The 13870-nt window shown below is 43.7% G+C and overlaps 1 protein-coding gene across 1 annotated transcript in view; it reads right to left on the minus strand.

Annotated features, from left to right (window-relative positions):
- The window catches only part of PALD1 (phosphatase domain containing paladin 1), a 153779-nt gene that overhangs the window by 47398 nt on the left and 92511 nt on the right, over window positions 1-13870 (minus strand). The window contains exons 13-19 of the mRNA XM_048505826.1: window positions 13459-13593; window positions 12743-12859; window positions 10682-10861; window positions 8379-8576; window positions 6773-6913; window positions 6319-6390; window positions 5039-5179 (exon numbers count right to left, since the gene is read on the minus strand). Of these exons, the coding sequence (XP_048361783.1) occupies window positions 5039-5179; window positions 6319-6390; window positions 6773-6913; window positions 8379-8576; window positions 10682-10861; window positions 12743-12859; window positions 13459-13593 (984 nt within the window). The remainder of the gene's footprint in view (window positions 1-5038; window positions 5180-6318; window positions 6391-6772; window positions 6914-8378; window positions 8577-10681; window positions 10862-12742; window positions 12860-13458; window positions 13594-13870) is intronic.

A 13870-nucleotide genomic window follows, 5' to 3' on the forward strand; every position in this document is an offset into this window, starting at 1 on the left:
TGGCTGCCTGCACCCTGGTGAACAGGTAGTTGTTACCATCTAACTTTGGGACCTTAATCATCCCCCAAGAAGTGAGAAGACTTTCCCATTTCTTCTGAGTGATGATTGGCACCCACCTGTCAGGTGGAGGAAAATGTGTATACAGCATAAGATACCCAATTTTTAGTTGCTAAAAATTTTGATAGCTCCCATAAAAACCTACCTTTTCAAAAAAGCACCAAATCCATACACACTTAACTCCCAGTGAAAAATATAAAGCCACATCTCATCTGATATATTTCTATTTACTTTTAAGTGTCCATAATACAGAGACCTTGACAAAGACCTTTTTAAAATTAGTTTTCCTATTTCCACAAAAAGGCACCATTCATGATTTAGATGGGGGGTTGACTGTTGCAGCCTGCCCTCTAGCGGCACTTCCTGCTCATCAAAACTCCGCATAAAAACAAAAAGGCAAAGAATCGGTGGTGCAAAAGACAACAAAAGTAGGTAAGTTCAGACATGTGCTAGTTTGGAAACAAAACTCCAATGCCAACTGTTTAAGAAGTGAAGGAACACAAACTTCTAGGAGGCACAAGCTGTAATCCTACACACATCTGCAAGAAAGTAAGCTTCACTTAATAAAACTGGACAGACTTCTATATGCATAAGACTGTGATGTGAGCTTGAAATCCTTTACAAACTTGCTTGAGAGCTACATCCAGCAAAATGAAAGGGAACTCCAATGGCAGTTTAAAAACTAACAACATTTATTTCAGCATAAGGATTCATGAGACAGAGCTTACTTCATCTGATACCGGTGATGTAGAAAATATGTATACATACTATGGAGGTACACTCCAAATATCCACTGGAGACACCATGTGCTGCCATAGTATTCATACATCTTTTTCGGATGTATGTCGCAATCATCTGACGAAATGAACTCTAACTCATGAAGGCTTACACTGGGATACATTTTGTTAGTTCTTAAGATGCCGCTAGACTTCTGATTTTCTTCTTAGTGGGCATGCCTCAGATTGTGCTACAAGGGAGCGGCTGATCCCTTTCCTTTAAATAACAACCACATTTCAAGATAATTGGACCACAGAGTCCAATTTTATAGGCCCCTGAACAACGGGCCCCCAGCAATCCTCCACCGTTTTCTATGGAGGGAAAAATGAAAAAAAAGTAAAACCCAAGAAATAGGAATACCCCTGGAACCTATTACTAAACAAAACCAATGCAAAATGGGAGAATTTGAACCTACATAAAAAACAAGCATCTAAACCTACTTAAAATGCAAGAATCAGAAACTACATAAATGTAAGAATCAATACTTATGTAAAACATGAGAATCTACATAAAATGAACCTACATAAAATGCAAGAAGCCACAAAATCTCACAAACCAATTCCAGCAAATAACAAACTTTAAAAAACAACGAAAGCACTTGAAACGCCCAGAATCTTATCTGAAGCAGCCTGGCATGCCGATACCAGGTCCTGGGAAATACAGCGTCATAGGGAAAGGGGGAGGGAAAAAACAGCCCTGGGAGACTGCAAATGCCATCTCCCCATATTCCTGGTTAATCCTGTATATTTCAGCGACTTTTTGGGACCAACTTTCGATATCCCCCAAAACCCCAGCTATATTTAGAAGACCTGAATATATCCAGAAAATACCAATAAGATATTTTTCAGATATATTTTCAGCTTGGAAACGTCTGAATGCACATCCCTATGTAGGTCTACTGTCTGGAAACACAGACTTTGACAAAGGAACAGCAAAAGTTTCCTGAGTTTTCAGAAGCAGCATCCAATTAAAGCAGTGTGTTGATTTAATAGAAAAGTTTCTCTTCCCTAGGCATACTGATGGGAAACCATTGATGCTTGCCTGCCATCTATTGGTTTAACATGGTAACTGCAACTCTGTGTCCTGAAAGCCAAAGGAACCTCAGTAAACCAGTTGGTCCATTAAGACCAACTAATGGCCCGGCCATACCAATCTTGTCAGGCCTCTGAAGTTAAGCAATGACAGCCCTTGTTAGTACTTGGATGGGAGACCTCCAAGAAAGTTCAACGTCACTATGAAGAACAGGCTATGTCAAACCACCTCTGGACATCAATGACAAAAACCCTTCCACGACCACCAATACTCCCCAGTGCATGAGCTGTCAGCATGGCAGCTAGTGACTCACAGCAGAAACAAAGAGGACTGAGTCACTAGAAGCAAAGGCATTTCAACCAATCAGCATTAACTGCACGGACTTCCACCCACACATAGTTGGTTTCTGACAGCTTTCATTCCAGTAACATCATATCTGATTTGGGCTTGACTCAGTGCTTTGGGCTAATTCAGATTCTGGAAGAGGATGGCAGACCTGGACAAACATATTACAATGTGGCTGTCCCTGAGATTATCAGCCCTTTGCTGGACAAGTTTCCAGGTAAATCTGGAAAAGCTGGGTTAGAGCAGCTCTTATCTGATGAGAATCCTCAGCTCTCTGGACAAGTTGCTAGATTGTGTGTACTGGCATACAAAGTATGCATACTGGCATACAGTATGCATACTGGCATACAAAGTTCAAAAATCACAAACAGTTCCTCAGGCGGATTAAATTTTGTTACATAGACAATATTTTACAGTTTTATTTTGCCAAATTAATTAATGATTACTGTTCAAATTCGCAAATCTGCTTGAATTAGCTGAATGGTCCCAATGTTCAACAGTATTTTTTTTCTTGCTTGCATGTGTGTATTGCTGGTTGATGACTGTAATAAAGACTGATCTGAATTGACCTGGGCAAACTCACAAAGGACACAATGGGGAAAGGATATTTACCAAGGTGTTCCAAGTGACCATTGAGGGAGGGGGGCGGGGAGACAAGCTGGATGTCCCTGTGGATGCCCTTTAAATCACAGACTCCTCTGTCCCATTCTGGAACTCCAACACATGGCTCCTGGTGGGGGTTAACACTCACAGCTGCCCCTTCTGAGACATGTGGCCCACCCCCATCACATCAAAAGCCTGGCTGAAGATGAAATGCATGGCCTATGTGGTGTCCTTAAGATGAAACACAACCACTGTCACCTCCTGAAGAGACAAAGAGTACTGTGGTCACATTGGGCTGCAGATTAGAAGCTGATGAGCAGTTTGCCAAGCTGAGCAAACAGGCAGTGCTCTACCTAGTAAAACAGGGGCATAAAATACAGCTATCACGTAATGTGAAAAACGAACAATTTGGGACATCACTGAGTGCCTTCTAGATGTCTGCACAGGGAAGGAATGCTTCAGGAAATGTACATCAGGACAAAACAGGAGGAGGCAGAGACAACAGAGCTGAAGGCGTTGTATTTCCCTGTTTGTGTGTGGTTTTCCACTAGTTTTCCTAAAATAATGCACCTTCAGAGAGGTTCCCTGTAACTTGCAGGGGTTTCAGGGGTTTTAAAACTATTTTCCCCTTTCTTTTAAGGAAATTGGTAGTGCCACTGCAGATGCAACCTGCTTCTGGTAAAGAACAACCCACCAATTGAAAGTGGAATAAACAACCCTGGGTGAAATGGTCTGACTCAAGAACGGGCAGCTGGATGTTAAAAAAAAAAAGACCCCCCTCCAATATCTTTATACACACATTGAACCTCTGAATGCCAAAAAGTTTGGAGAAAAAGGTCCTGCCCCTTTAACAGAGACTGAGTGGGAAGTTATGTACCAGGTGATGTTATTTGTCTCTGTGCCATGAAAAGTTTCACCTACCCATTTCCACAGACGGGCAGAACATTTTTTTCCTCCAGGTTGCAGGCAGCCCTGGTTGATCCGGTAGATCACACAACACTTAGACTCTTCCAGTTAGGTGCTTCTCAGTACAATCCACATTTACCTGAACTTATTTTTATTTATTTTATTGATTTATTTATTCGATTTGATAAACCGCCCTACCCCCGAAGGGCTCAGGGTGGTGTACAACAGGAAATAACAAGACAATAAAACAAATCGAATAGCCCCAATTAAAACAATACAAAACCTTAAAACTATTAAAACTATAGCAGCAGTAACCTACAAAAAATGAATGATAACAAAAGGCATCTATGATCAAACCCCAGTGGACAAACCCTGGGTGGGAGGGGGTAGACAGATGGTCAGATATATAGCCAGTGCACGGGCAACAAAAGAGGAGTAATTTTGCATGGGTTGGCCTCCCCAAAAAAAGTTCTGGGTGGAACAACATGTTCTTGCAGGCCCTGCGGAACTCTCCGAGGTCCCGCAGGGCCCTAACTGCTGGAGGAAGAGCGTTCCACCAGGCAGGGGCCAGGGCAGTAAATGCACTGGCCCGCGTGGAGGCCAGCTGCATCATGGAGGGGCCAGGGACCACTAACAGATTCGCCTCCGCTGATCGGAGGACATGACTCGGGACTTCAAGATATACAATATCCCTGCTAAAGGATGGTTCTGCAGGAATGCGACCTGCAGACCCAGGCAGAACATTTGGACAAGAACTTTTTTTAAAAAAACATTTCTAGTTGCATTTCTAAATCCATGTAGCTCACAGTACTGGCCGGGTACCAGCGCTTTAAGTGCCTTTTCTGATCTGGAGATTGGACATGAAACCCTCTTCCCATACAGAACTAAGGGGTGCCCCATAAAGCCACGAAATACTTCTGCCCTGAGCCTGTCATTAAATTGTGGCATTCACTGCCAGTGGACATGCAGCTCTGGCTCAGGGTTAAATGATCTGCAACCAGGATTTCCGGTTTCTAAGGCAGAGCCAAAGCCTCCCAACTATAACTGTGTGATGGGATCACACAGAGAGAGCTCTCAAGAGGGCCACTTCCAGCCTACAAAGCTCTTCCTTACCGTCGTAATTCCTGGCATGTCATTTCCCCTCTCTTGCACTCTCATTTATATCTTCACCCATGCCCAATTGCCAAATAACGTCAGTTCCGCGCGTTACTATGTCATGCTGCTATTTCAGAGAAGAGTTGGACAGTCATAGCTGTGCAAAAGTCCAAAGCATGTCAACCAGGATATACCTGCCCTTGTTGCAAAGAACCTGACTCACCTGTCTGTAGGTGCAGATGATGATTTCACGCAGGTGATAATGCATGGGTGTCATCGTCTCGCTCACCGTATCTAATGCCATGTCCACCTCCTTCTTCATCCGGTGTCCTTCTGGCAGTATCTGAACTATTTTCATCACCACCTGACAGAAAACAGCAGTAGCGCAACTTGTGAAATGAAACCTTGCTGCTCAGGGCACAACAAGAGGGCTACCTTTGAAGCAGATGAACATTTATTCTGAAGGAAAATCTTGTACTTTTCATTTGTCATGGATTTAGAATCCTACGCATCATCATTGGGGGGAAATAACAGAAAACAAAAAGTTAAATAAATGCCCAAAAAGGGAAAATACAAAAATCATGTAACCTCTGTTACTAAAATGGAAGGCACTGCTTGCCTCTAATGTCACCTAGGACATGACATACCTATGCCTGGGTTTTAAAAAAAACATACTTTGCAGAATCTAGCTAAAAGCCATCATGTCTAACAGTGACAAAGACAGATGCATGTACAAAACCCTCAATTAGCAAAACTCCCAGAGCGTTATGTGAGCACACATACACATCACCAGCATAGTAGCTCAGGCATTACAATATGCGAGCAGGAAGAATGTTGAACACAGTCACAGGTCAGCGCACTCTTCCAATTTCTGCACCAATAGCCCTTGCCTTGTGATTCTTTTGCTTTCCCCATTCCCCTTTGAACCACAATGTGAGGGAATGCATAGCTGCTTACTACTCCCAAGTGCCTAGTTCTTCTTAGGGGTTATGAGAAACCTGAACACTGTAATGGCTGCTGCAGAAAAGTGGCAGGAACTGGGGACAGTGGAACAGGGCCCAACTGAACACGACGGCACACTTGAGCCTGCCACAAAGTTCACTGTCGCCATTTTATAGTCGTTTTAAAACACTACAAGGCCCCAGTCAAGCTTGTACCTGCAACGTGGGCTCTCCCCACCTTTTCAAGTGCAAAAACAGATGCAGGGATGCCCCTGCAGCTGTTTTGGTACTTATAAAGGATCAAAGTGAAGCCAAAGAATTCTGCACAACAAGCCTATGATTAATCAGGGCATCACGACATTTCAAAAATCACTATTAAAGGCCAATGACAAACTTAAGACCGGATCAAGTTCACCATCACGGTCAGCTCGGCTCACAGTGGAACTGCAGTGCGCATCATCTGCAAAGATTCGGGTTTCCCGAAGACCACTTCAGAAGTACTAGAGTAGTCAAGTTGCAGAATTTAACTGGAAGACGCTGCAGCACAAACGCTGCCACTCACCTCAAACTCTCCTTTCGTGTACTTGGCATCAGGCACACTCACAATTTCATCCTCAGTGATCTCTGGGATTCCCTGCAACAACGAGAATGATATTTTTAAGCCATGTGGGATGTTAACACAGCCACAAAATGATGAGTTCCTGCTAGCAACTGGGGGACCATTCTCACAGAAGAGCTTGAAAACTTTGCTCAGAGGGATCCAATCAGGACCTTGCTTTTGTTGATATTAATAGGAAGAGATGCTCTGCAAAGTATGTGATACCTTCATTACTGAGTCCTTCAAAGGTTAAACTCTGACCTCTGAACTCTGCCCCAGAAGCCAGGATGCACTCCACATCAAAGTACATGAGCTCAATCCCTGAGAACATCTCTCAAAAGCATCCCCAAATAATTCCCTTGAGAATTCTAGACTCTTTACTGAATGGAACACACATTTCTGTATCAGAAATACGTACACCAAAGTGCCAGAGTGTGAGGACTGCAATAACCATGGCGGTTGTCGTTCTTCCCCGCCCACTGTGACAATTGAAGACAAAGGCTGTATGGGGGTCCTCGGACACAGAGCTCTTCACTGCTTTCAGAAGCTGATCAAAGTCCTGCGGATGGAAAACAAAAAACAGCAAGTGGCAAGAGAGGTCTTTCAGGGCACGTAAATCAAGAGATTTTAGGTGCACCCTGTTGCATTACACACCAACTTTGCTGAGGATTCTTTCACTTCCAGTGTCAACCAAACTACAAGCCATGAGTTCCAACTGCAGGCTGCATGTTATGAAGCTGTTATGGCTGCTCATAAACAAATACTTCCAAATGCCCCTTGGCTCTCAGAACGACCCAAAAAGGCAAACCACACATCTTTGACACTGAGGGTCCTAAGGTTCCCATTTCCATTTTCAAAGTGCACTGATCACATAGAGTACCCTATAGGTTTAGGATATAAACAACAAGCAATTACACTAATGTCTAAAAACGCAGCCTGATAGAAATACTGTCTCTGAGCCATATATAGATCAATACTTTTCCCATGTCACTTTGTCGTTCCTTAATGCACAGTTCAAGAAAAAGAAGCCACGAGGCCATGGAGCTAGGATGGAAGCGAAACTGAAAACAATGTTTCTGTGGCCAATCTAAGTACAACGTTAAGTCAGAATGGAAAACTGATTTGAACGCTTAGCTCTGCAGCAGAATTCAACGAAAGGTATGTTTTCCCTGGTAGACTGGACGGAAACGATTTGTGTTCCTATTTTGTTTTGTTTTTTTAATTTCGGAAATGCAATGCTTTCACAGGGGAAAATGCAGTTGCCAAAGAGCAGCCACAGGCAACCAAGGATAAGGCTGTGCAGCCAACTGACCACACTTGTGGGCACTATCCAAAGCCCGTCTTTAGATTCTTCACCAAGAACCAGAATTCCCCTCCTGTGCCAGTCATGTTAAGTCTAAGGACTTCAGCTGCTTCTTGACCCTACACAAATGATCCACAGAAGCTCACAGATTGGCTGATGGATTCAAGGTCTAGCTCGGCTTGGGCACCTCCAATGTAGCACCCTCCTATGGGGGTGGAGGTCCTCCTTGCTCAAGCGCAGAAGCCCGTTTGAGAGTCTTCATGACAACGCAAATGGCAGCAGCTGTCTGTCCACACGGAGGCACCTTTGCAAGCCTATTCATGGCAATATCTATTACATTTTTAGTCGATTCTTCCTACATGTAGCTCAGGACAACTGCACGGTTTCTCCCCTTCCTATTTTAATCTCATAGCTACCCTATAAGGAAAGTTGAGTATGGGTGACCAGCCTAAAACAACTCAGAGAGTCTTGTCGCAAAGTGGGGGTTTGGACACACATTTCCTACGTTATAGAACGTCAGACTCACTACTCCATACAGCTCTCACCAGTAACTATATGGGACCCAGCAGAACCTCAGCCAGCCCAAAGTCAAAGAAAAAAGTCATTGTTTCCTACAAAATTGTTGCCCAACCAACTGGGCCTTGGAGGCGCAAAAGCCCCATTACAGGACTGGCTTAAAACTAACTGACTTACATAGGAAACATTTTGAGGAGGGACTTACCTGTTCCCTGGGGGCACAGAAGTCTGGAATTGGGATCCGTTTGTACACTAGTCCTTGACAGGTACTCTTATGCTGGTTAAATATCTCTTGCATAGTCAGGCAGGTCTTAAACATCTTCATCTGCTTCTCCTGTTCCAGGTAAACCTCAAGCCATTTCTGGGACTTTAGCACATCATTCTTGTAAATGGATTCCAGCTTCTAAAGCAGGGATGCACAGGTGGAGTCGTGTTAAGCAGATTTTATTTATTTTCATTTATCGTCCACCTTTCTTATTGGGACTCAAGGTGGATTACAAGTACAAAGGAACTATTCAGTCAGTCAATAAGCCTATTACAAAAACATAACAACGTTTGAAAAATAGCAATATTTGAATCAAAGAGCAAAAATTCTTAGGAAAGCAAAGATATGTAGTCAATCAGCCCGAGGATTACAAAATACAGCAGCAACATTCAGGTTCAACAGTAAAGATCCTTAGTGAAGCAACTGTGATGCTCCTGGGTGACCTTGGGCTAGTCACAGCTTCTCGGAGCTCTCTCAGCCCCACCTACCTCACAGGGCGATTATTGGGAGGCGGGAAGGGCAAGGAGATTGTAAGCCCCAAACTCTTCTTCTTCTTCTCTTCTTTCCACTCACACAGAACGCCTACCACCCTCTGCACCTGTCTCTCTTAGATTCAGGGTTACAGGTAGGTCAGGCTGACACATTTGCTCCCATTGATCACTCTCAGGAAGAGGCAGAAACCCAACCTGTCCACCCCAACAGCATAATGCAACTACAACTGCAGAAGTGGAAGAGGAAAAACGCATCATCCTTAACAGAAGCAGGCAATAACCCTGTCCTACACACCATTCTCCTTTCAGGATTGACAGATTCTCAGACTGATCTGAAACAGCAAGCTGTTATTGTTGGCAATGGCACACGGCTGGCAAAACGCTCCGCAAGATATGAACACACCGAGGGATAATCTAAGTTCCTGTGCAATAAATAACAGACCAACTCATACAAACACGCTTTGAAATGATATATATTCAAATGGGGAAAATCCCTATATCCAGGAATAACACTGTGCTCCTCCAAACTCTGTAAATCAATTTCGACTTGTGAACTCTAGGTCTGCTCTGTATTTTTTTCAGTCTATTAAAGCCCATTTGTCAGGGCTGTTCAACAGTGGAATTCACTGCCTCGGAGAGTGGTGGAGTCTCCTTCTGGAGGTTTTTAAACAGAGTCTGGGTGACCGTCAGGAGAGTTTTGATTGTGTGTTCCTGCATGGCAGGGGGTTGGACTTGATGGCCCTTGTGGTCTTTTCCAACTCTATGATTCTATGATTCTATCCCAGCTGTAAAAAAGAGCTGGATTAACTATGAAGCAGATCTAGAGTCCACCAAGTCTGAGATGTTAATTCCAGAGTTCGGAAGAGAACAGTATAGTTTAGGATACCTAGAAATTGTCTGTACTTGACCTTATAGCCTGTTAAACTTCTACTTCCGTAATACACTGGTCTGTTCATTGTGAAGAGCCCTCTTGTTTTTTTCCACTGGCAAAACAAACCTACCAGATGTTGCTGAGATGCCTTGTTGCCAATTGGCAGCAGAAACCCACCACTGCTTTCTTACTACCAAGGCAGCAGTTTTCAGACTGTGAGTCAGGACCCAGAAGTGGGCTGAGATTTACTCACAAGTGAATCGTGAAACCAAGAAGGAGGAAGAGGAGGAACAAGGTGAACAGAGAAAGGAAGCTGGAGGAGGCTCAGCTATAAATTTGGGTTTGTCTCAGCATAACATTCAAAAGCGTTTTGGAATATTGCCTGCTGCTATCCATACAGTAAGCAGGTAAAAAGATATTATTATTATTATTTATTAAATGTATAGGCCGCCTCATCCCCGAAGGGCTCGAGATGAACTTCAGTATCTACTGATGTGAGATCCTTGCAGCTTATACTGGGGAGGAGGGGTAATTATTATGTGGAGTTACTTTATCCCAATGCCTGGCTGCTCTGGCTGAGAGGAAAGAAAAAAAAGATGGCTTAAAACACCCACTATCTCTGTGTCACTACAAGACCAGTGGAATGAAGCCCAGCTTTGGAAAATGGCTCTCTCTCCACTTATTTCTGCCCAGGAGGAGAACAGTAATTATTCTCCATCCCAGAATCCATCCCAATCACATAAAGTAAAGGTGGAGGCCACTTTTAGTTAACATGCAACCAAAACTCCTTCTGAAAACCTCTACAGCTGTTCAGAAAACTGTGCACAGTAGTTGGTTAAACAGCAAACAGTAGTCAGTTAAAGCAATACCAGAGTGCTCACCTCTAGCTGTTCAGGTGATGTTGTGGGCACTGTTATCTGTTGTTCCAGGTTGCCAGCCTCCCGGAGAGTATAAGTTTGCTCATTTCCTTCTAGAACCACTTCGTCACGGAGATTAACCCACAACACATGTGAATATTTCCTCTTAGCATCAGTCAAGTAGCTTAAGACACTTCCAATAGCCTACATAGAAATAGGGACACGGAGTCACGACTGTTCTACAGTGGAAGCCACAGCTGTTAAAAGTTCTTTATGGTGTCTCCACACATTAGGATTTTGGGGAGACACTGCAGTTCTCTTAGCATATTTCACATTAAATTGATTCCTGCGATTCCTCAGAATTTATCCAGTATAATAATAACTTTTTTTTCTGTGGCTCTAGTTAGTAGGAAATGGGGAAAGTCTGAAAAGCTGGAGGATAAATACACTGCACCTTCCAAAAGGTGGATATAACGAAAGGCATAGCTAGATTTTCAGGGAAATGCAAGGCTCCCAAGCTCCTTCTTTGCTCTAACTAATGAAAGAGCAGAGTATTTGTCGGGGAGAATGAGCAGGAACGAGAGAGGTTTCTAAACCTTCTATCAACCCATTCTCCACCTTAAGGTCCCTCTGGATATTTTGGTCTTCCCCATTCTGTCCCCACAACCAGCCGGTCTCTGAAACTGAGAACGGTTTGGTCAGGGGGAACACTTCTAGAGATAAAGCGTTCCAATGCAGCTCATGCATTCTCACCAGCTGATCTGCTTCTGAAAGTGCAGACATGTTCTCTCAGCAAACACAGGCTTGGGCACATGGATTTACCGAAATCACATGCATCCCTGCTTTGCTGCAACTCACGCTCAACGCAATGGCTTTGGCCTCCACAGAAGATATGAGTTTTGGATTGATAACCCCTCTTTCTCTCCTGCAAGGGGACTCAAAGGGGCTCACAAGCTCCTTTCCCTTCCTCTCCCCACACAAACACCTTGTGAGGTACGAGAGGCTGAGAGAGTTCTGAATGAACTACAACCAGCCCAAGGCCACCCAGCAGGGAGCAGGGGAACAAATCCAGTTCACCAGATAAAAGTCCGCTACTCACGTGGAGGAGTGGGGAATCAAACCCGATTCCCCAGACTACAGACCACCTGCTCTTAACTACTATCCCACACTGGCTCTGATAGCACTGACAGCTATTCCTCCCAGAGCTACAAAGGGAGCCAACAGGAGGGCATTGAGGGTTTTATTTGTTTATTAAGGGTTCCTCTCCTTCCCCAGGTGTTTTCAAGCTCAGCAACAAACTGAGTGAGAAGAACTTGAGTGAGAAGGGTAAAAAGGCTTCAGTCCCTTGTTTGCCATTGCTTCTTCCATGGTACTCATCAATCCATATGAGGAAATATTTCTTCAAGCAGAAGAACTGGAGGGTGGATGCAAGTTTTTGGAGGAAGCACAAGGAGGTGTGGCTGATGCATACAGGGGAGGTGGCCAAGTTGGCAATGACAAAAATACTGTCCCTTTACTAGTATAACAATACACTCAGTTTCCAAAGACACCCACAAACGGAACTCTGCTGTGATTTCAATTAAGCGTTTAGCACTGAATGTTTTCAAGAAACAATATGATCACCAGAATAATAAAAAGGCCACTGTTTTTATACTGTTATTTATAGTTGGTTCCTGTGGGTTGCATGAATGTTCAACTGAAGGACCTTTGGAAATCCCAGCAACATTGCTTGGGGAAAAAAAGGATGCAAATTTTCTTGAGAATAGCTCCCATTTTTACTCAGGTGCTGTTTGGCCTCACCTCTCCATACTGGTACACAACAACCGTAGTTCCTTATTAAGACAAAGAGCTGTACTGTGTGACGAGGACTGTATCAATGCCTGAAGTTAATGTTATTTATCAATAGATCTTATAATGGATTTTACAATTTATATTATATTTTTGTATAAATGGAATGCTATGAACTCACATGTTTTCTGATCTTAAACTATTGGCTGGCCTAAAGGCCGTAATAAATATCTATCTATCTGTCTCATCTCTCCCTCTCACACACTCTCCAAGATCTGCACAGTATTAACTGATTACCTTGGAATTGGGCTGTGCCATTCCATACACAGGCATCTTGGGGACCCGGCGGAAATTGGCCACGCTCATCTCTTTGATGGTGCTGAGCACATCCGGAGAAAACCGTTCATCCGCCACCTTCAGCAGAGGTGAAAACAACAGAGACTGCAGTCATAAAAATCATTTCATCAGGCATTCCCTGGTCCAATAAAAACTTCCTTGGGAAAGACAACAGCTGTCACGAAACTCCTAAAACACTAGAATCAAACTCCTAAAAGCATTAGAAGAAGCCTCATGGGACACAAGAGTCACCTAAGTGGAATTCAAACAAAGAATCCCAAAAAGTGTATTCAGATGCAAGGGAGGTGTCGGATCTCCATAGGGGTTCAGTCATGAACAGGCGCACAACAGAGATATGCAGGCACGGTTTAGCAGACTCCTTGGAAGAATGCATGTTTCCTTTTCTCATGGTACAGAGATGACCCTGAACAAATCTCACTGCATTCCCAGAAGATGACAAAAATGATTTCTAAGAGGAGTGAAGAGAATCTGTCCAACCTTAAACTTTAAAGTTCTTATATGATTGTGCTTAAGCTGAGAGCTATTGGTCTCAGCTTTAAGAAGCGATATTTAAAAAGGAGACTGACAGGAAAAGTACCTTGATCAAGCTGAGAAATGTCAGGGGAATGCTACTTGATCAATTCCAAGGTCCAAGAAACCCCATTCAATTAACTCACCAGCACCCGTGCTCCTTTAGTGATGTGCTCCCCTGTGACTGTATGCTCCGAAAGGTTCATGTTCACCAGCATCCTGTACACTTCGGGATGCCGACACATCCATCTGCTGAAATCGAGAGCAAAGGCCAGGGGGTACTGCCGGTCAGGAAGAGAAAAAAGAGACCCGGACAGGGACAGTTTCAGGAATACGCTTGTGACCCTCAATACTGCACATGTCCCAAGTAATCTATACAGAGAAATGCACAGAAAAAAACCTTGTGGACAAGCAGTCCTGTTGGTCTGCAGTAGAAGAGCAAGATTCTAGTCCAATAGCACCTTAAAGACCAACTAGATTTCCAGGGTATGGGCTTTCAAGGAGTCAAGAGGATTTTGTCAAGGTATCTGAGCCAAGCAAACCCACTACCCTAGAAGT

This window comes from Sphaerodactylus townsendi, linkage group LG08 (genome assembly GCF_021028975.2).
Source record: "Sphaerodactylus townsendi isolate TG3544 linkage group LG08, MPM_Stown_v2.3, whole genome shotgun sequence".
NCBI lineage: Eukaryota > Metazoa > Chordata > Lepidosauria > Squamata > Sphaerodactylidae > Sphaerodactylus > Sphaerodactylus townsendi.